The sequence below is a fragment of the Toxotes jaculatrix genome, chromosome 2 (assembly GCF_017976425.1).
Source record: "Toxotes jaculatrix isolate fToxJac2 chromosome 2, fToxJac2.pri, whole genome shotgun sequence".
In the NCBI taxonomy this organism is placed as follows: domain Eukaryota; kingdom Metazoa; phylum Chordata; class Actinopteri; family Toxotidae; genus Toxotes; species Toxotes jaculatrix.
In genome coordinates, this window is record NC_054395.1 from 5,236,700 (window position 1) to 5,258,909 (window position 22,210).

A 22,210-nucleotide genomic window follows, 5' to 3' on the forward strand; every position below is an offset into this window, starting at 1 on the left:
CGTTCTCTCTCAGGGAGAGAGGGGAGGACAGCAGGAGGGTCTGGAACCGGGGTCTAGGCTGTCCCTGCCTCCCCAAATGGAGTATGGACGTGTCAGTGAAAGCGTTTGATATATATATAGCCTCACAGCCGCTAACGTCATTAGTCTTAATGACGCCATTGACAGAAATGTCGCCTGGGGATCCAACGCAGATGATATCGTGACGTCATCGTGGAGCGTGTGAATGAGGAGGTGTGCTGGAGTGTCACATGTCACATGTTATGTGATTCAGACAATGTCTCATATAATTACATTATCAGAACGAGTGATTTATTAAGTCCATCCATGTCTCACCTCAACTGAGTAACTTTCCCTCCCTGTCACTCTGTATTAAAGAGTTAGAGACCTGCTGTAATAACAGTGTGTATAGTGATGATTAGGTAACCATGGTGACCAGTGTCCAGCCCTGGACCAGTTTCACAGTAAAGCAGAGCAGTGTCATACCCAGGTCAGCAACAGAGGCCATTTTGGATGAAATGCAACAGGAAGCACAGGCTGAATCCTCGGATGTGACAGCAGCAGTCTGAGAGGACCATACCTAAAGTAGTTTGACCTGGTCCTTCACTTTGTCCCTCTGTCCACCACCAACAGAGACAGAGGGAGCAGGAGAGCAGATCCAGAGTCTTTGAGGAGCCTCTGCAGAGAAGACTCTGAGAGAGTGCTGATCGGAGCCCCAGCCCCCGGTCCTCCACCTCTGCCCCACAGGCCAGTCTAGAAGGTGTCCAGCTGCAGGTGAGTTCTCCAGATGTGTACTTGAGTGCTGGTTTTCACGTGTCTCCACTCTACTGCACCAGTCTAAAGGGTGTAGCTGTCTGACCTTCCCTCTCCTCCACTCTCTGTCTCTCTAAAAGGTTCAGCAAAGAACAGCAGGAAAAAGACAGCAGGAGATCCAGGGTCCAGAGTCCTCCAGGAGCCTGTGGATGACATTCATGATGATGATGCCATGTCCTAGCCCCTCTGGCCCGTCCCCCACAGGTCCCAGCCTGGTGGTCTCCCACCCTCTGCTTTTAATGCAATGCTGGAGATGGTCATGGTGTTTCTGACTGACTCTCTGTAAAACCCAGACATGTGACCCTCCTGCAGGAAACATGTGCAGAGCTCCATGAGTGGACCAGCCACACACACACACACACACACACACACACAGGCCTGAGTAGGTTCCTCTGACAATATTCCTCTGCAGCAGGTTTGTTCTACGCCTCAGACGTCAGTATAATGACAGAAAATATTTTCTACTTTGATAAATTTCCCATTTTCCTCTAAATGTGTTTTTAAATGAATAATGTCAACACATTAACTGATGAATCAGTTAAACGATTTACTAAAAGGCGTATGCGACAGCATGTTGCACTGACTCCAACCACTAGAGGTCAGGAGTGCACACTTTTAAAGTGGTCTGATGATGATAATTGAATAATCTCACAGCTTTGACATATTGTAGTGATGTTCAAGCAACATGTTCATATCTCCTGAGCTCTTGAGGGTGAAACTAGTGTAACACACTTTCAGTGATTTGTCAGCAGGAAGGTTAAATCTGGACTGAACACACTGTCAGAGGGTTTGGCCCAGAGAAGATGTGACACTTTTAAAAACCTGCTATATTTATATAAGTGTTCAGCACAGGCGAACATAACACAAAGATGTTATAGCACTGAGCAGCAGTAGCTATAAGCAGCAGTAGTATCAAAATATGCTAATAACCTAAAAAAAGAGTTTTGAATTTTAACAGTAGCAGCAGCTCAAAGATGGAGCAGTAGTTGCACTTTAAGCTAATTTCATTTGACAAAAGCCTGACACAACCATTATCACCACATTATCTCAAACCAGATACAACACTGAATCCGTTAATAAATAGTACTACTACTAATAGGAGCAGTATTTATGGAATTAGTAGCAGCACTGGAATCACATATTGCACTAACTAAAACTAAAACTGTTTAAAAAAGACAAAACATATTGTGTTATTATACAAAAAGTATTAAGCATCCTTAAAAATAATCTGAGACGGGTCTTTCATAGCTATAAAAACTATCAGAGTAGTTGTAGTAGTGGCATCTGCAGCATTTAATGCAGGAGTACTACAATCATTTTAGCTGCAGCATTTAAAGTGTCTACAAGAACTAATTTGATTTGACTGAAATCCTTTTTTTTCTGTTATCATGACTTTGTAGAAAAAGGAAAGAGCTGTTAGAGGGTCTGAGGGAAATGTTCCATTTAAAGACTTTATAAGACATGAAAAATATTCCAATTAATCTAAAAATTATTTGGCTAAATACAGCAAAATCTGAACAGCTGGAAAGAAAAGCGTGTTGTCTTGAAATCAGGACATGTTTGAATGAACAAGAGGAAACGTATTTGGATGGAACATTGTCACAGGGTCAGGGAGGGTGAGACCCTCTCAGAGACATTTCCTTCTGTTATAAAGAACTCAGCTCAGATAAACCTGTTATAAACCAACACAAGTGTTCTACATGCAATAATTAATTCATTAATTCATGAATAAGTGGCAGCACTACCAATAATAGCAGCAGTATTAATAGCATGGTTGTGTCATGAGATGCAGCAGCAGTAGGAAACCTTCAGCTGCTGCCTGTGATCACTCATTTTAAATGTCAGTATAACCTGTAAAACACTGAGCAGGGGTTTCGTGGAATCAGCTGATTTCTTCCTGTTAACTTAATGTAAACATGTATGTTTAGCTGATTCAACTTAGAATGTCTACTTTTAATTTTCAGATGTCTTTAGGACTTATATACATGAGCTGTTGTAACTTGAAGTCTTATTATTAAGTAATGATGGTGAGTCCAGCAGTGATTTTCAGTATTTCAGCAGCAGGCTTAGTTATAATGACTTCATAACAGAGGTAAAGAGCTTCAGGAGGGTCCACTGGCAATAATAATCAACAATCAGTTCTTACTGTGTGTCCTGTACAGTCCACATGTCAGTACTATGACTGAAAATATCTGAATTACACTTAATGTGATCATTCCTCCTCTTTCCATTAGTCCTCCCTGATTCAGTGATTCCTCTCAGCCCATTGAGGGACTGCCCTCGCCTGCTTGGGAGTCTGTGCAAACCAGTATCCAGGATGGTCGTCCCTCCAGTTGGTGGCAGTAGTGAACCATTTAAAGACAAAACAGAAGAAGAAGAGGACATGCTCTTTCATTTTCTCTCTCTCTGTCCCTCATGTAGGTGTAGTTTGAGTTAAACCGGTAGGGACTGGGACAGTTTAACAGTTGTGTTAAGTTGCATATAACGTGTTATAGCGGCATCATATTCTCCAAAAAAAAATAAAAATAAAAGAAGCCACTTAGGCTGTGTGAGTCAGGCTTGTTTGACGCGTGTCCATATACATATCTGATTAAAAGAATCCCATAGTCAGTCAAACTACACGTTCAAAAACTTTTTCGGCGAGGCACCACACAGCCTTTGAACTAACTCACTAGGCGCACCTGTGCGCCTCACTTGACCTGAATAACTTTGGCTCCACCCATAGACAAACGGGGCGGCAGACCACCTTGAAACTTATAACATAAATCCACAATTTGCATTTAAGCACATGGAATATAGCCTAACAAAACAAGAAGAAATACATAAAATAAATCACTCTTATTTTGGCATCTACACGTGTGTATTTAATAAGAACAGTGGCTGTGGGGATGAGTGTAGCTGGGTATCTGTCATGTCACTATAGCAGCAGGAGGAAGATCTCCTTTATGTGTCACAGGCCTCGCTCCTCTGTAGATGACCTTGCATCATTTTCATCTCTTTTCTGAGCTGGTGGATGAAGAGATTGCATCGATCTTCATCATCTTCATCCTCAACTGCTAATTGAAGAGATTTTAGAGATTCAAGAGACATTATCTCTGGGAAGGAAATGGCTGAGACACGTTTCCTTACAGGAAACTATGGCTGAAACAGTGAGTACGAACAGATCGAATCATGTCTAACTCATAGCATCTGCATTATGTTTTGCATTAAGAATAAAAGAATGTTGTGTCCAGCTCTGTCTTAACTCCTTACAGGAAACCTGTCAGCTGCACAGCAGAAGTTAAAGTTCAGAGTCGCAGTTCATTAACTTCAGAGCTGAGCAACGCCCAAAACAACAATCTCTCAAGGAGAGATAAGTGCAGACTGCTGACTTTCTTTCTTTCTTTTAGTGCCATTTGTTGTCTTTGTGTGTTGTTCATGTGATTAATAACATTTGGCTCAGGTGCATCCCAAAGTATGGGCTGAGGCTGTTGTTCGTCCCCAACACCCTTATGCACCCCAGCTGTAGGTGTATAAAGGTACAAACGCACCTGTGTCTCACTCATTTCACACGTTGGTGCTCTGCTTGCACTATAGATGACAATGAGGATTTGTGTGGTGAATTTGTGTCAGAACAGTTCAAGAGCTCATTGCCTGTTCACCATTCTACTTATATCAATGAGGAAATGGTGAAGGCAGCATCTGCAGCTGCAGTCATAGCTGATGAATATGTTTTAACACGTGCTAGTGGCTCAGTGTTTGGTCAGAGGGAGGATTTCATTTTTAGGCTGAATAGGTTTGAAGGTTTTTATGTCCATGAGCTCACTCCTGTTGGTGTGAGATAGGTCCCAGGGACAAAAAGAAAGGTCTGATCCAGCTGAAGTGTGTCATTCGTATAAAAAAAGAAAGGGACTCTGCAAAGAGGAATGTCCACTCAGTAAGGCCGCCCAAAAACCATCTGATTCCTCAGCTGCTAATTCTTGGGGAATGACTTGGCTGGGCTGTGTCTCCTTACAGGAATCTGAGGGACCAGATGTGTTGTCATGATCAGCCCTAGGGGGACTGTTTTCTGAAGTCCTTTGGTTTGTTTGTGGATGCTTTGAACTTCCGGACTCTTGATTAGTTTCTTTAGTTCTGTTAGTAGTTCCTGTTGTGTTTCCTTAGTCAAGTTACTCTTGTTTTTGGAGACTGAAGTTTGGTTTAGAATTTCCTGTTTTATTTTAAAGTCCTGGCCCTTGTGTATCTTGTCTTGTTCTGTCAGGACAAGTGTGTCTTTGTCAGTTTGCCTGTGTTTGTACTGGAGTCTGTGTCTGTGTTTGTGAACAGATCCAGTCTTCACAGGCCCCATTTTCTAAGGCAGGAGTCATTTCTGAGGAACACGATCAGACTAAATTGTTTTCTCTCTGTCTAGTCTTTTCTTCCAGGTCCAGTCATCAAGGACTCATGTGTCACTCACTGCTTTATCACCACTCCCAAGTCATCTGTACAGTAGAAGTTAAAGATAAAGATCAAACTAGCAGTTCATTAGCTGAGCAACATCCAAAACAGCAAACGGAAGTTCCCATGGAAAAGAGAACAAAATTAAACCGAGTGAAAAAAGACATCATCTGGCTGCAGGGAAACAGAAACTGGCTGCAGAAACAAGCTGTGGCCTCCTTTCCACTGTGCTTCTCCTGATCTTTGATAGATTAGTTTGGTATCAATCAGTATTTGAGGAAGTAAGAGGAAAGCTAAGCTGCCTGACAGGTCAAGTATTATTTTTTTAATTTCAGATCAGAAATCCTCTCCACGTCTTCATTTCATGATTCCTTGCTTAGTGAGGATGCTAACCAAACAGGTTGTGGTGGTCTTCTTCTTTTTTCTTTACTTAAGGAAAAAGTCTCACATGAACATCATTCAGACTGTGGAGGATACAAGTTACATGATGTTTCACAACTCTATGTGAGAACAGGTCATGCAGAGACACATTAAAGACATTACCAAGTGAAATGACAGGACCCTGCCTAATAAACCGATCACATGAAATTCGTTCACTAAGCAGGCAACACACACACACACACACACACACACACACACACGCGCGCACACACACACACACACATATACATATAGATATATACATATATATTTTTTTCCCCTAGTGGGCTGTTTGTGCCTCCTCTGCTTCTTCTTACATTGTTTCATCTCATACACTGTACTGACCAATAATCTTCAACGTACCTGAGAAAATAGAAAGAGCCTCAACAAAGTCTGTTCACTGTGTCTGTATCTTTACACATTTACAGTTAATGTGAAAGTTGGCCCAAATATACAAGATGAACCATGTCAGATGTTTTCATTGACACAGTCAGTGCAGTTCTCTGGAATCCAGCTGCCTCATAAGGTAACTGGTGCTGCTGCTTTGGTCTGAGTCATAGGCTGCAGTCAGAGTCAAGAAAATCTCTTTTCCTCAACACTTGACCTGGATGGAAGGATGTGAAGGAGGATTCATGAGGACTTAGGATAAGAGAACTGTATGTTTCTATGTAAAATATTTATTATTTTTTCATTTATTTAAATGTAAAAAAGGACTGTATATGAAAAGGTCTGAATCTGAGAGAAAACCACACCCCATTCATTTGAATATAGGACATGAGAGCATGTAAAACTCCTGCATAAGTCATTGACTCCACTGGTCCTACGTTGGAGTATGGTCATGTTGTTCACTGTTACCACACACAACACACCACACAACTGGACAGTTAAAAAAAATTTTTATGCAAGTTTTTGAAACGTGACTTTATGTACAAGAAAATGGATAAAACTCAGAGTGGAGACAAAAAATGGACAAATGCAGCAGTGAAGTAGCTACAGAGGCAAGAAAAAGTAAGTGAACCCTTGGATTTAATAAGTGGTCCAATAACCTGTTCCAGCCACCCTTACACTGTCCTGTCAAAAAGAGGCAACAGAGCAGCTTCCTCTGTGGGGTCATGGACTCCATGAACCATGCACCCTGGTTTGTGTCTGACAGACTCATGAACAGAGGTGTTAACCAGCTCCAATGATTCCTTTAAGCCTTTAGCTGTTGCTGTGACTCTGAGCCTCTGTTAGATCTCACTGAGGACTCTGTGTTATACCTCTGGAGTCACATTATCTGGGGGAGCAGCCACAGAACTGAATCATCTTCATTTACAGACACTGTGACTGTGGACTGATGAATATCTAAACTCTCTGAGATCACTCTGTAAGCCTTAAATTGTTGATCCTCTGAGATGTTTTTGTGAGGCCTGGTTCACATCAGCAGAGGCTTCTTGTGAACAGTAAACTCAAAATGTCTGAGTGATTTTTAGAAGTCAAAGTGGCTCTAACACACACTTCTGATCTGGATTCATTGGCTGGACTCCAGGTTTGCTAAAGCCTGACTCCAGTTAGTTTTTACTGATGTCATTAGTCAGGGGTTTCACATACTTTTTCCACCGCACACTGTGAAAGTGTGAATGATGGATTCAGTAAGGACGATGATTTGTGTGTTAATGTGGTTCATTAATTAGATGAAGATCTGACCTTATTTGCAGATTTATACATAATGCAGGTAATTCCAAAGGTTTCACTCACTTTCTCTCACCGCTGTAGAGGAGGAGCTGCAGGAATGTGTAAGTATGTAAACTGAACAACGTTAGATCAGTGCAGCCCTAATTAACTACTTATAATAAATAGAATGAGAGGCTGTAGCTCAGATGTTGTTATGCACCTGCCTAAAACACACAAAAAAGGGAAATATTAGAATGAACAGTAAGGCACCTTTGGTTGATGGAGTCAGTGAGTGATGCAGTGGCAAACATTAGATGAATTAGGGAGGAACACCAGAAAAGCAGAAAGCTCTGGTTACAAGCCAAAAAAGTGTTACTGACGCAAACACTAAAAGAGGTGCACACAAAAAGTAATGATGTCTTGATGCACTCCCACAGACAGCATCACTGCTCGGGCCTCCTTCTTTGACCTTAACTTGGGTTTCGGAGCAACTGTTGGATCAGAAGGTAAAGACTGCTTCAGTTATTATTGCTATGGAATTCCAATGTAAACTCACTGTGACTGAAAAATTCAAAGTAATATTACACAGATGTAAAAATACATAAAAATGTTTACAACAGAGATTCTCAAATTTGATAGCTGAGAAAATTTGACAAGTAGGAATGTCAAATTTTACAAAGTTGAAATATTTTTAGAAAAAAAAGTTAGGAAAATAATGATTTCAAGATTTCAAGAATAAGTGTAATATTTTGAGGAAAATGTTTTATTGTGTTTTGAGATAAAGCTGAAAAAAAAACTTTATATACAAAAGGATTTCAACAGTAAGTTGTGTTTTTATATGAGTATATTATTATTATAGGAACGTAACATTATTACAAGAACGATATTACTATTTTTTTTTTATTGTCCCTCATGTTCTTAACCAGGGCAAATTACTCTCTGCATTTTACCCACACCAATTCAACAAAACACACACACAAAGTACATAAACCAATAGAGATGCTGGGGAAGAGGGCTGCCTACTACGGCGCCCAGGGACCTGGGGTGGATCGGTGCCTTGCTCAAGGGCACCACAGTCGTGGTCGCAGAGGGAGGGGCCTCCTTCACCTCCCATATCCCATCGTGCTTGGTCGAGGGAACAAACCGGCGACCCTCCGATCTCAGGCCGGTCCAAAGTCCAAAGCCACACTCTTTACCTGCTGCACCACTGCTGCCCCAATTTCCTACTATTTATCAAGCACAAAATGTCACGTGTTAAGACTGGATTGTGTAGATCAGACTACGTGTGTGTTTTATCATTAGCTCAGAGCTACATGTGTGTGTGTTTGGACAGCACTCTCTTATCAGTGATACACAGGTCTGGTTTGTGTCTGCAGGCGAAGTCACCGCTCAATGTTACATTACCAAGATATGAGAAAGTGCTAACGCTCACTTAATGAGCAGCGTTCAATATCAGAACAACAAGGCCATTCTGGCTGCCTTTCATATCATTTCCACAGTTTTACCCTCTCCAGTGTAATTGGTTTTGTTTTAAGATCCTTAGATCTATGATAACAAGCTGCTTATTGTTGAAACCCACAACCTGAGGTCTTTTTTTTTTTTTTCAACTTTATTCTCAAAATATCTCCACTTTATTTCCTCAATATTTTCTTCTTGTAATATTTTTTTCTTGAAACTATTCTGATCAAGTTCGCACTTGGTCAGTGTGTGATGCATGTTTTTATATTTAGTCTTTAATAAACATGTCCTACATTGTCCAAGCTGTGCAGTTGACACCATCCTGTGAGAAATAGCCTGGCTGACAGTCCTCACACACTGTATCAGCTCTGCTGGTTCCTTAGAGAAAGATACAAAACTCAACAACATCCAGCCCAACAGTGGCTCCACTGCTGGAGAAGTGAGATTTGAATTTTCTTTACCAGGTTGTTCTGTCCTCTGACCAGGTGCACACTTCGTATGTTTCTCTGCCATGATACATCCTGTATCATCGGCCAAACTTTTGCAGAAATAGCCACTTAAAACATCACAAACTGTGTCGCTTGTTGCTGTACACTTCTGCTTGGAAAAAAGACCAAGAGCTAAAAAACAGGAACATCGTCATCATTTTATTATTAATCTTAAATAATAATCACTATTATTAAAATATAAAGTAATCAGTTTACCTTTCAAATACAGACTGTACTTTTAATATATTGAATATCTTCATCTGAATAACCATTTTCCAGCAGACTGTACCTGGGACACAGGAGGTGCAGGGGAAACACTTATTCAGGCCATTGGGATGGTTCATGAAAGTCCCATCTGCACAGGGAATGCATTGTGTGCCTGACTGTTCTGTACAGTCTCTTCGAACAACTGTACCTGTGAGAGACAACACAACAGTAATGTCAATATCACTTCAAGATCAATGGCCCTGTACCACAAAGAGAGACTACAGGGTTATTCAGCTGATCATGGTGTCCTTCACTGTGTGGATATCTTCAAGGGATCAGATCAAAACCTGTTCACTGGCTGTTAACCAGCAACTAACAAATATTTTCATTAAAAACAATCTGTCAATTATTTTCACAAATCTATTCATTGTTGTTGTTGTTGTTTTTTTAACAGCTAAAATGTAAACAAAAATGAAAGATACGACCCCCCGCCCATGTCTGATGAACATTCTTCCGGGATAACTTGCTCGATCATCTTCACACTCGCTTCAGCAACTTCAAATGGAAGAACAAGGTAGGAGACTGAAACCAGAATGTGTTATTCATTTCAGGGCGTTAGCCGAACACATGGTTTGCATGTGGTTTATTTGCAGTCAGCACTTCAGTCAAAGCTGCGTTTCATCATTTTAACCATTACTAGACTGTGAGCTGCTTCTGTGTGTGTGTTATGAACTAAAGTAGCTTCAAGTCCTTATTTATTTACTAACTAACTACGGGCAACGAGAGTCAGTTGATTGTTAGACAAAGACAGTGCTTGTTGTCCTCTGTGCTTCAATAAATGCATCAAGTCCAGGTTGAGCTAAGATGTTATACTGACTTCCATCCAGTCCCCACATCTCTCCTGAAGACGAGTCACATACAGCATGGCTGCCAAATGTCAGTATACTGTACAGGTGCACGGGTGGAGGATCAGTGAATAGTTACAGTAAAACCTGAGTTTCATAATTCCGACAGCACTTGAACAGCACACGCCTTATTGTTTACAGCTTCCACAGGTTTCACTTTATTAATTTGTTATGCAAGCTGAGGGACAATGTAAACATTTGTAAACAGTGGAACAACTTACACATCCGCCTACAAATGTTTACAGTAAATATGAAACAAACAGGCTGTAGTTGGAGTTTTCCTGTGTTTCAGTAACCTGCGTCATTTTTCAAAGCTTGTCCGTCTCCTGTGATGTACTCCTTTGCTCGGCAACATAATGCTGGTACAGCAAAGACACATCCTACAGGAAAACACAGTGTTAGCATCCAGGGACTGCTCTGCACTTCATATAGCACATAAAGCTAAGCTAACGTTAGCGTCAGCCATGAATGCAGCTCAGAATCGGGTTAGCATCTGTGTGGGACTTACCGAACACGAGCAGCGTCGACAACATGATATCACGCTAACACGATACAACACGGAGCTTTGAATCCATCACTTTTCTAACAGACTGTTCAGAACCAGACTCTGGTTCAAGCTCTGCTTATACATGGAAAAGACAAAGAGCTCTTTAATACACGAGCAGCAGGGAGGGGCTGTCTCTCTGCCTCCTACTCGCTCTTTTGTTTCCTTAAGAAAGTCATTTAGTTTCTGGTTCCCTGTTTTATGGGACATGTTTACAGAAATTAATGTGCACGAAAAGCTGCAACCTGCACCGTATAACTGACAGGATGTGGCAATGAGTTCATCAGGGTTCTGACTCAACCAGACCACAACAAAAGGGAGACAGGAGTCCTCCGTCCTCTCAGAGGTGCTGCAGACACTGATGGGAGAGATGAACATATCACATCCAGAGGGAGGTGTGAACACCATCACTGCCAATGACTAAAAAAACCCAAATAACTGTGGGATGACTTTATAGTTTCATTTGACGCTGTTTCTCAACACTTATGTTCCACTGTGGAGATTCTGCTGTCACAGTTTGTCTTTACTCTGTGTAAAGACAAAAATCTTTCATATACAAAACTATTTACACACCCTTCACTCACACATCAATAGGCAGCTACAGCTTTCATCCAACTCTGTTACTGTCAGAGAGCCTGCTGACATTTCATATCACAGCTCACAAACAGTCAAACACTATTTGAACTCAAGTGGAAGTAAATACACTGTGAAGACATGTTTTCTACAAAACACAATAAGAGATGAAGAAAATATTCCCAACTGCTCTGCTGATGGAAACCATTTGTCCCATCATGATGCAGTAAAGGACACACTGTCCTCAGCTCCAGCTGTTTGTCCTTATTTCTGACAGATAAAGTCCAGGTTGAGAGCTGTCTCTGTCCACCAGAGAAGATCAGTGAAGGTCCAGACTGTAGAGCAGCAGTTCTGTAGAGGACGACTTCACTTTGTCTCACAGCAGCTGTTTTATTTCTGTTCCCTGCAAAGACAATGATCCAGCACCCAACTGGATTCTAACTGGATTGTACAGCACATTAACTCTGCAGTGAACAGCACATTATAGACAGTGTTTATGACGATGATTGATCATGTGATGTCCAGGTCGTCTCCTGCTGAGGACAGAAATACGTTTACTTAGAGCAGAAAGCTCTGGTACATTTGTAAAGATGTCAGCTTTCAGATGTCAGAGTTTCTCTTTTGGTTCAAATATTAATAAATAAATGACATAATTGAATTAGATAAACACAGTATTGTCATCTACCACAGTGCATCCACACACACACACACACTCTCAAACAGAGAGTAAATAACATACCTCTGTCTGTCTGCTTCCATTTCCCTTGTTTCCTGAAATAAAAACAAAACCAATGAAAAACATCTTAATCAACATCATGACTCAGCAGAAAGTTTTATCATCCATTAAACCATGATAACATTTTCTTTGACTACACACAGATCTCACCTCCTGTTCACATTCCCTTCATCAAGAAAAAAAAAACAAACTAAAGAGGAAATTATAAAAAATAATATAAAAAGCAAAACTCCAACACTGATCAGAATCACTGTCCCATGTGAACTGTGTGGTCCACATTCAGCATCAGTTGAAGCAGTTCCTGCTCTTATCAGCTGAAGGTTTTGTGATTGACATCTGGAATGACAGAAGGACATTTTACAGGACAAAGTAAAGACACTACAAATCCACTGCAGTTGTAAGAAAGCAGGTGTGTCCATGTGTGATGTGAAGTTGGACTCACTGTGTGTGTGGCTGACAAGATGGAAATGTCCCATCTGAAAATGTCCCCCCACTGCAGTCAGAGCACACAGTGTCTCTGAGGACTGTTCCTGTACAAACACACATTATATCCATGGTGAAAGTAGTTACTAGTGAACATCTCATATTATGAAAGGATCAAAACAACCAGATCCATTCATTGCATTTTAACACTTGTAAACTTTATCTGTTGCTCAGTTTAACATCCATTTTGTCTGGTAATGACTGTATTGACATGAAAAGCAGGAAAGTAAAGAACAAGATTCCTCTGCTTCTGTCTCCTCTTGAACCAGTGTCGTCCACAAAGCTCCTGAAAGTGTAGCAGCTCCCTCACCTTCATCACACAGAGCAATCTGTCTCTATGGATATTTTCATGTTGCTATAGACTAGTGCTGCACGATTTGATGAAAACGTGCGATTGCGATTATTGTGGACAATATTGCGATTTGCGATTGCGATTACGATATTATAAATAAATGAGTCCACTTGCTTGAATATCAAGGACAACACAGAATAATGATAGTTTGTGTATTTCTCAACCCAAAACATACCCATGACACAAAAAAAAATACAAAACCTGAAGATGTATCCGTGATTGTTCGTTATGGTTCTTTCAGGCGGTTTTCAGTTTTATCTTTCACGTTACTTGGTTGGGCTTTTATTTGCAGGCACACGTATTTTTCTCTGTGTTGTCTGTAGGCCTGTCACGATAACAAATTTTGCTGGACGATAAATTGTCCCAGGAATTATTGCAATAAACAATAATATTGCCTTTTTGAGACCATTTTCAACTAATATAATGATAATGGCATGTACACTCTTTTAAAGATGAGTAAATTTTTATTTCTAAAGAACATTTACTACTGTAATATTTAACCATTGGAAGAAATTTTAAATATCCAAAATAAATAAACAAAAACAATAAATAAAATGTATGTATGTCGTCTTTCATGTTGTTGTACAGTTGTGGAATTGCCGTATGTGACACGTATGTTCTCCCAGGCAATTCGTACTGGCTGTCAAATGTTCGTAGCATTTTTCGAAATGCCGGCTTTTCAACGATGTTGAAGGGCAGCATCTCTTTAGCAATTAAGCGCACGACACTGTGAGTGCGCACCATTTTGCACTCCCTTGTTTGTATTTTGTGTGTCGATTAAATGCCCCAGTGATTGTGGACTGTCGGGAAGACGGAGACGGCTCACCTGCCGTAGTTTTTTTCCCCAGCTGGGAAAACTGCACCGGATGATTATGTTTAAGGTGCAGATGCAAGTTTGTTGTGTTTCCGCTTTTAGTTACTACTGTTTTATAGCAGATGCGACATACCGGCTGGCACAATTCAGTGGTTCACCACGGTCATTTGGCTTAAACCCAAAGTGCTCCCACACTGCAGACGTAGCATTCGGGTTTGAAACCAATTCCATCCTCCCTATGGCTTGCAGCTCCTCACGAGGCTCTCATGCTGCACTCTGAAACACGACTACGATGCGGCTGGCAAGCAACTGACGCGAGAGTTCATTCGTCACTATGCTAAGGAAACGAGAGGGGTCAGTCGAGAGCGATGCACCGGTTTTGTCTACTCTTTGGTAGAGAGAGAGACATACGACGAAAGCAAGCAAGAAACAAGAAATTATTGCAGCTGGCAAAATTATTGAGCTAATTTTAATTTATCGTTCAATTAATTGATCTATTGCTTATCGCGACAGGCCTAGTTGTCTGAAATGTTGATAGAGATTGGTCGTATTACCTCGGGACGTAGCGACTTCAGCTTTGCAGGTTTTACACTGCATGTCTTGCTGTTCAGGGTCGTCATACCTGAATCCAAAGTATCGCCATACAACAGAAGTAGCATTTTTTTTCGCCACCAACTCTGCTTGTCCCTCATGTTCCTCCTCAGCGTCCCGCGTTACTGCTGTTTGCTAAAAGCCGGGTAGTCACGTGACCATACCTGCGGCTGCGTGTGGATGTGCCGTCAATTACTCCACATTGGTTTACATTAAATCGCAAATCGCAGTCTTTTATGCGGTTACGTAATCGCACAGCGTGACATCGCGATTGCGATTAGATTAATCGTGCAGCACTACTATAGACGCAGCAACTTTTCTCAATGCCATCACATCACCTGTTTCTAATTAAAGTTAATTCCATGAGTCACATGACAGCAGGCCGAAATCAAAGCTGTCTGTTGTCTGTTCCATGCACTGAACATTGTAACTAATCAGCTTCAGTGGTTTGACTCAGTTCAGTCAGTTGATCATCCAAAAGCTCCATCACTGACAGCTACCAGTTGACTGGATGCTCAACTGAGCTGCTCTAAGCTGTGACTTTTACAGTTTGTTATAGTTTCAAAGTGTCAAACCAGAGCTACAGTATCATCTTAAAGTCAGCACAAGAAAACCAACCTTTCTCCCTGATGTATTGTCCTGGTTGACAGCTGCTGTGTTTCTGTGCTGCCACACAGTGGTTCTCTGTGAAGTCTATACAGTAGAATCCTTCCAGTGGTTCACAAAGTGTATCTGAGGTTGCTGTGCATGAAGTCTTTATCTTCAGACCAGAACCTGTCAACACATATACAGGTTACATATACAGACACTAAACTTCTATTCTGCTTCATCTACTAGAGAGACACTAGCAAAGTGTTTGTCTGACTAGATGTCAGAAAAACTAAAGATGATCTTTAGGTTTTATGACAGAATAAAAACTAAGTGGAGAATAAAACAGCTCGTACAGACCACCCAGTGGAAATCTGATTTCACTGTGGAAGGAAAAAGAGATGGAGGGAACAACTGACTGAAACATGAACAGAAATCTACCTGCATCACAGTTGGTGCAGGGAAAACATTGAGTACGTTCAGTAGATTCATTCATGAAGGATCCATCCATGCAGGGCAAACAGGAAGTACTTCTGAACTCTGTACAATCTGTTTGAACGTGACCTCCTGTTGAGAAGAAAAGCAACAATTGAATTTGCTTCAGTTTAATGCTTGTATTGAATGAAAAGGTTTAATGTTGAGGGTAAAGCTCATGTTATGAGTTAGTCACAGTGACATGCTCTGCTGTCTACTACAGTGTCATTCTTATTACTACAAGCAGGTGGAGCCAAAGTTGGAAAAACTTCCAGCCTGTTCTTTTACTGTTGGAGTCAAACTCAGTCAGATGCAGGTCCTTCACCCACACATTTCACTTGTCAACATAAACGGCACCAACCATGGGAGAGAAACTGACGCCACTCTTCTGCACACAGGTGCTGGATTCTGCTGAGTCAGGTTGACACCTGGCAGCATCACAATGACTCTATATGTAACTACCACAGTCACATGTCCCTTTACCATTCAGTGGGATCTTACCAGGAGGACACATAGGACAGCATCTGTCCTCTATCTGATAATCTCTTGGACGACATGTCAGGGTATTTCCACTGAAGACTTTGATCATAAGTATCTGTGAAGAATAAGACAAAGTTTTAGTCTCAGTGAAGCCTGGTTGAAATGTTGACATGATCAAGAAGTGTCCTGAAGGACTCAAACAAAGAATGGCAAGATGAAAGACATGACTGACAGCCACCATGAGGTGGAGGGAAGGTGAGTGGAGGAGGACGCTGATGGAGGAGAGAGAGAAGAGAGGATTTCTGAGGGGAGAGGATGATGGTCAGCTAGGACCAAAGAAGAGGAGAAAGATCAGTAGAAGAAGAAGAAAGGTTGATTCCAGAAGACAAATGAAAATACACAATGGAAAAAAAAAAAGTTTTTAATTTAATAATTTTATAAAAATCTTTTTTTCTTTGTTTTAAACTTTCACTCCGTAAATGACAAACTGAACCGCTTGTATGTGGACAGTAGTGTTTGCTGGAACTGTGCTACTCTGCAGGTCAGGTCATTAAAGTTCACACTGATTAACAGAGGATGAGTGAAACACGCAGGAGCTGAGCAGGACTCTGAAATGATTGTATATGAGTGACAGAGAGAGAAAGAGTCAGAAATCAGAAATGTTGGAGAGGAGGAGCAATGTGCTTTATACATTACTGCCTGACAAATACAAGCTTCCTGTCATTTTCTGTAATAAACTACTTTACCAACAGAGATGCAGCTGTCACAGGTTTTCTTGTAGAAGTCATTTTAAATGGCAGGTTGGTAGTTTTCATCAGATGAAGACACCATGACTGAGATTTGGGACGAGGTGAGTAACATCCCAAACAGGAGGAGAAGACCTGGAGACAAAAAGACATCAGATAAAAACTGCACTAACCAGCAGGTAACCTGGTTACTGTGGCTGACAGATTAAGGTTAACCTGGTTGACACAGGATGATTGAACCTGGAGTTGGACTGGACTCAGATTTCACAGCTCACTGCTCTGATCAGAGTTGACATTATTCCAACTTCAGCTTGTTTCCTGGTAGCTGGTAAAACAGCTGAGATCTTGACTCATTCTGTAGCCTCTGTCCACACAGCACAGCTCACACTGATTATCTGTGCTCTGATATCTCATGAGAGCAGAGGTTTTACAAGACTGATCAACATGATGAGTGAAGCAGGATGAAGCACAATTTGATCCAAAAATAATTCAATGATCCAAAGTTCAACTGAAAGTGAAACTTTCCACAACTGAACAACAGGTTAGAGCAGTTTTTACAGAGTTCCAGTCGTTCTCTTACTTTGAAAAACATGATTAACCAAACCAGTACAGACCAAGCAGACAGCACAGCTACAACTAAAGATCCGTTCTAGTCCAACAGCAGAGGATCAGGGCGAGGTCTCTGTTCTCTGATCACAGGCCTCACTTTTCATTTCAGTGGAACCATCCTTTATTATTATTGCTGCATTAGAAGCTGCTCACTCTGCAGGTAGAGAGCAGTTAGACTGCTGCTGTCTCAGGCTGTCTTCTACTCTGTCTCAAACTGTCTTCTCGTCTATTTTACGTCTGTTAAATCTATATAAGCTGCGGCGCTTCCGGAAACAGTCTGTAAATATCTTGTGTAACCGATCAAACAATAAAACTTTCTGCGTTTTCATTTACTTTAACAATAAAGTGGAAACAAGAGATTAAACAGGTACAGTAACAACATACTGACCTTAGTGGGACAATATTATGTGATTTAACGAATAACACATAAGTTCAGTTTTCTCACCGTCGCTGGTGTAACTTTCTGTTTTGCGTAGTTTCCAGTCCCAGAGCTCAGAGTAGTTCAGCGAGAATCGGACATATGAAGCTCCGAACTCTGAGCAGCGAAGGTCGATTTCTCCGAAGGTGACAAATAAAGAAACACAGTCTCTGACCCACATGTGTCACTGAAAACTATCGATCTCTATAATAAAAACCCTAAAACAGCTCAATACATTCAGATCAGTTTGTGCAGGAAGATCAGTTTCTCAAAGGAAGAAAGAAATGAGTGTGAGACGAGAGCCAATAGATTCACACTGAGAAGCTCACGTGTTTAACTGACTCATAAAGAAACAGGAAGCCCGAGGACTCATTTACCTCCAAAACCTGATCTTTGTAGGAGGGTTCAGGGGCATGTGGGGGTGATCAGCTCAGTCAGGTTGTGGTTGTGTTGAACAGCACAGGGACATAATGCTGATCCTGTCCTTGGCCCTGTCCTGCTCTTCCTCTCTCATCTCCATCACCTCCTCTCTTTCTCTTTTTCTCACTCACCATCTTGTCTCGTACCTCTCTCATGGTTTATTATTTTGTATTGTTGTCTGTAGGTGATATTGACACTTACATGTATTTTACATTAACTGGTCTGTAACATGCATTTAACCCTTTACACTGAACTGAATTTAAAGAAAAGCATTTCAACTTTCTTTGAAGGTCTAATTAGTATTAGCAGCTAGTTGATTCACTTAAGTGAAGTTAACTATCTGGTATCATGATGGAACGGCCACAGTTTAACCTCAGAAAAATATGGAGGCCTGGACCTTGTTGATCTCATTGGTGGGAGCAGGAGTCTCTAACAAGTGGTGTTACAGAGCCGACCAGGCCGTGCTCTGTTTTACACACATACTGTGTTCAACATGATTATAAAGCACAAAGTCATTCATTTAAAAAAATTTCTTTCACATTAGATTGTAACAGTTAAATTCCTCCGTTCAGTTTATAACAGGAGGGGAAAATACATTTGGAGCCATGGTTATTGGTGACTCAGCAATTTGACAGTTTGCAGCACGTGTGTGTTTTTCACATCTGACTGACCAAGTGTTTCAGCTGCAGCCTTTTCACTATAACAGTGGGGGGTGGGCTGTCAGATGACAGTCAAACTGGATCCCAGCTCTGTTCTGTCTGATGCACAACAAATGTCCAGGCTTCTTAACTGAAGGATACAGTCATATACACACTGTTGATGTTGATGTTGATTTTAGCACTTTCACACATGGACACACTCATAATCTCTGTCGACTTTTTGTAGCAATGAAAGGGAGAGAAACTGTTTCCCTGAATGTGCAAAGACTCTGGTTTTTATCAGACATATGCTGACATGATGTTGACTCAGTGAACTTTTATGTTGCATTATGTATTTGCTTATCTTGCACACAGAGCTCTGTGACCTTGCATGAAATGCCTGTAATAATGAAGATATTTTCTTAATACACATGTTGCCTATCCTCAACAAAAACTCAAACAACACAAAATGTAAAACAAATGAATTTTTAAACTCTTTTATATAATTTCTGGACGCCTTCTTCAGACCTGCTCAGATAATTTATCTGTTCTGTTTGAAAATTAGAGGCTGTAAATTCTGCTGTAAACTGTTTAAGGTTGTATTATTTTGTGAAACAGACGTGAGGTGGTGGATGATTCTTGCTTAATTTAATCGATATGTTCCTCATTCAAAGTAATTTCATGATGGTTAGACAGATTCTCATCCATCATGCAGTATCATCATGGAGGCGTCTGATTGCTCCATAATTCTTTCAGCAGCATAACAAGGAACACATACACACAGCCAGAGTCATGAGGAACTGTCTTCAGAGACAAGATCAAGGAGTCCTGAGACAGATGGTCTGGCCCCCTCAGAGACCTGATCTGTCTGGGATCACATGAAGAGACAGAGACACTGAGACAGACTAAAGTTCTCCACAATACTTGGAAGAACCTTCCTGCCCAGAACCTGAAAAACTGTGTGTGAGAGTCCTGAGGAGAACTGGAGCTGATTTAAAGTGTGGTCACTCCAAACATTGATTTTAGTCAGTTTGTTTCTGTTACTACTCTTTGTATGAAGTGAACTGCAGTCGCAGGTCGTCAGGATAAACAAGGCAAGGTATTGGCACTGAGTGTCACTGAGAGCAGATCCAGAGTCTTTGAGGAGCCTCTGCAGAGAAGACTCTGAGAGAGTGCTGATCGGAGCCCCAGCCCCCGGTCCTCCACCTCTGCCCCACAGGCCAGTCTAGAAGGTGTCCAGCTGCAGGTGAGTTCTCCAGATGTGTACTTGAGTGCTGGTTTTCACGTGTCTCCACTCTACTGCACCAGTCTAAAGGGTGTAGCTGTCTGACCTTCCCTCTCCTCCACTCTCTGTCTCTCTAAAAGGTTCAGCAAAGAACAGCAGGAAAAAGACAGCAGGAGATCCAGGGTCCAGAGTCCTCCAGGAGCCTGTGGATGACATTCATGATGATGCCATGTCCTAGCCCCTCTGGCCCGTCCCCCACAGGTCCCAGCCTGGTGGTCTCCCACCCTCTGCTTTTAATGCAATGCTGGAGATGGTCATGGTGTTTCTGACTGACTCTCTGTAAAACCCAGACATGTGACCCTCCTGCAGGAAACATGTGCAGAGCTCCATGAGTGGACCAGCCACACACACACACACACACACACACACAGGCCTGAGTAGGTTCCTCTGACAATATTCCTCTGCAGCAGGTTTGTTCTTACGCCTCAGACGTCAGTATAATGACAGAAAATATTTTCTACTTTGATAAATTTCCCATTTTCCTCTAAATGGGTTTTTTCTAATGAATAATGTCAACACATTAACTGATGAGTCAGTTAAACGATTTATTAAAAGGCGTATGCGACAGCATGTTGCACTGACTCCAACCACTAGATGTCAGGAGTGCACACTTTTAAAGTGGTCTGATGATGATAATTGAAGAATCTCACAGCTTTGACATATTGTAGTGATGTTCAAGCAACATGTTCATATCTCCTGAGCTCTTGAGGGTGAAACTAGTGTAACACACTTTCAGTGATTTGTCAGCAGGAAGCTTAAATCTGGACTGAACACACTGTCAGAGGGTTTGGCCCAGAGAAGATGTGACACTTTTAAAAACCTGCTATATTTATATAAGTGTTCAGCACAGGCGAACATAACACAAAGATGTTATAGCACTGAGCAGCAGTAGTAGCGTTATTTGTAGCAGCTTTGCATAAGAAACAGTAGCACTAAGTATCAAAAAAGAAAAAAAGAGTTTTGAATTTTAACAGTAGCAGCAGCTCAAAGATGGAGCAGTAGTTGCACTTTAAGCTAATTTCATTTGACAAAAGCCTGACACAACCATTATCACCACATTATCTCAAACCAGATACAACACTGAATCCGTTAATAAATAGTACTACTACTAATAGGAGCAGTATTTATGGAATTAGTAGCAGCACTAGAATCACATATTGCACTAACTAAAACTAAAACTGTTTAAAAAAGACAAAACATATTGTGTTATTATACAAAAAGTATTAAGCATCCTTAAAAATAATCTGAGATGGGTCTTTCATAGTTATAAAAACTATCAGAGTAGTTGTAGTAGTGGCATCTGCAGCATTTAATGCAGGAGTACTACAATCATTTTAGCTGCAGCATTTAAAGTGTCTACAAGAACTAATTTGATTTGACTGAAATTCTTTTTTTTCTGTTATCATGACTTTGTAGAAGAAGGAAAGAGCTGTTAGAGGGTCTGAGGGAAATGTTCCATTTAAAGACTTTATAAGACATGAAAAATATTCCAATTAATCTAAAAATGATTTGGCTAAATACAGCAAAATCTGAACAGCTGGAAAGAAAAGCGTGTTGTCTTTAAATCAGGACATGTTTGAATGAACAAGAGGAAACGTATTTGGATGGAACATTGTCACAGGGTCAGGGAGGGTGAGACCCTCTCAGAGACATTTCCTTCTGTTATAAAGAACTTATAAACCAACACAAAGTGTTTTACATGCAATAATTAATTCATGAATAAGTGGCAGCACTACCAATAATAGCAGCAGTATTAATAGCATGGTTGTGTCATGAGATGCAGCAGCAGTAGGAAACCTTCAGCTGCTGCCTGTGATCACTGATTTTAAATGTCAGTATAAACTGTAAAACACTGAGCAGGGGTTTCGTGGAATCAGCTGATTTCTTCCTGTTAACTTAATGTAAACATGTATGTTTAGCTGATTCAACTTAGAATGTCTACTTTTAATTTTCAGATGTCTTTAGGACTTATATACATGAGCTGTTGTAACATGAAGTCTTATTATTAAGTAATGATGGTGAGTCCAGCAGTGATTTTCAGTATTTCAGCAGCTTGCTTTGCTACCAGAAGAAGCAGCAGGCTTAGTTATAATGACTTCATA

At 41.0% G+C, this 22,210-nt stretch overlaps 2 protein-coding genes and 1 long non-coding RNA gene across 7 annotated transcripts in view; 2 read left to right on the plus strand and 1 right to left on the minus strand.

The window, feature by feature from the left end:
* Window positions 1–22,210, plus strand: part of LOC121199043 (tumor necrosis factor receptor superfamily member 14-like) — a 751,306-nt gene that overhangs the window by 583,958 nt on the left and 145,138 nt on the right. The window lies entirely within an intron of this gene.
* On the minus strand, window positions 6,526–16,895 carry LOC121198889 (tumor necrosis factor receptor superfamily member 5-like). Of its 5 annotated transcripts, XM_041063261.1 has the most exons (10): window positions 16,739–16,895; window positions 16,014–16,107; window positions 15,480–15,605; window positions 15,069–15,224; window positions 12,653–12,740; window positions 12,361–12,546; window positions 12,214–12,245; window positions 10,866–12,010; window positions 9,535–10,737; window positions 6,526–7,523 (listed from the first exon to the last, which is right to left on the minus strand). In XM_041063261.1, exons 1-8 carry the CDS (start codon window positions 16,889–16,891, stop codon window positions 11,985–11,987), a joined length of 861 nt encoding a protein of 286 aa, XP_040919195.1. In that variant the 5' UTR covers window positions 16,892–16,895; the 3' UTR covers window positions 6,526–7,523; window positions 9,535–10,737; window positions 10,866–11,984. The 5 variants fall into 5 exon arrangements, with proteins under 5 accessions (XP_040919195.1, XP_040919200.1, XP_040919192.1 ...); XM_041063266.1 differs by having other exon boundaries at window positions 9,535–12,007; XM_041063258.1 differs by having other exon boundaries at window positions 9,535–12,010.
* On the plus strand, window positions 7,714–16,741 carry LOC121199250. The gene is made up of 3 exons (XR_005896427.1): window positions 7,714–7,805; window positions 9,907–10,026; window positions 15,911–16,741. It is a non-coding gene; the product is annotated as an uncharacterized LOC121199250 (long non-coding RNA).

Bases quoted from the DNA above. Each gene is read 5' to 3' on its own strand.
- LOC121198889 (XM_041063261.1), bottom strand. From the start codon at position 16,891: ATGTCTTTTTGTCTCCAGGTCTTCTCCTCCTGTTTGGGATGTTACTCA. The intron at 15,606-16,013 runs GTAAGATCCCAC...TCTTCTCAACAG, and splicing joins CTGTCCTATGTGTCCTCCTG to GAGGTCACGTTCAAACAGAT. The intron at 15,225-15,479 runs GTAGATTTCTGT...ATGTGTTGACAG, and splicing joins CTGCACCAACTGTGATGCAG to GTTCTGGTCTGAAGATAAAG.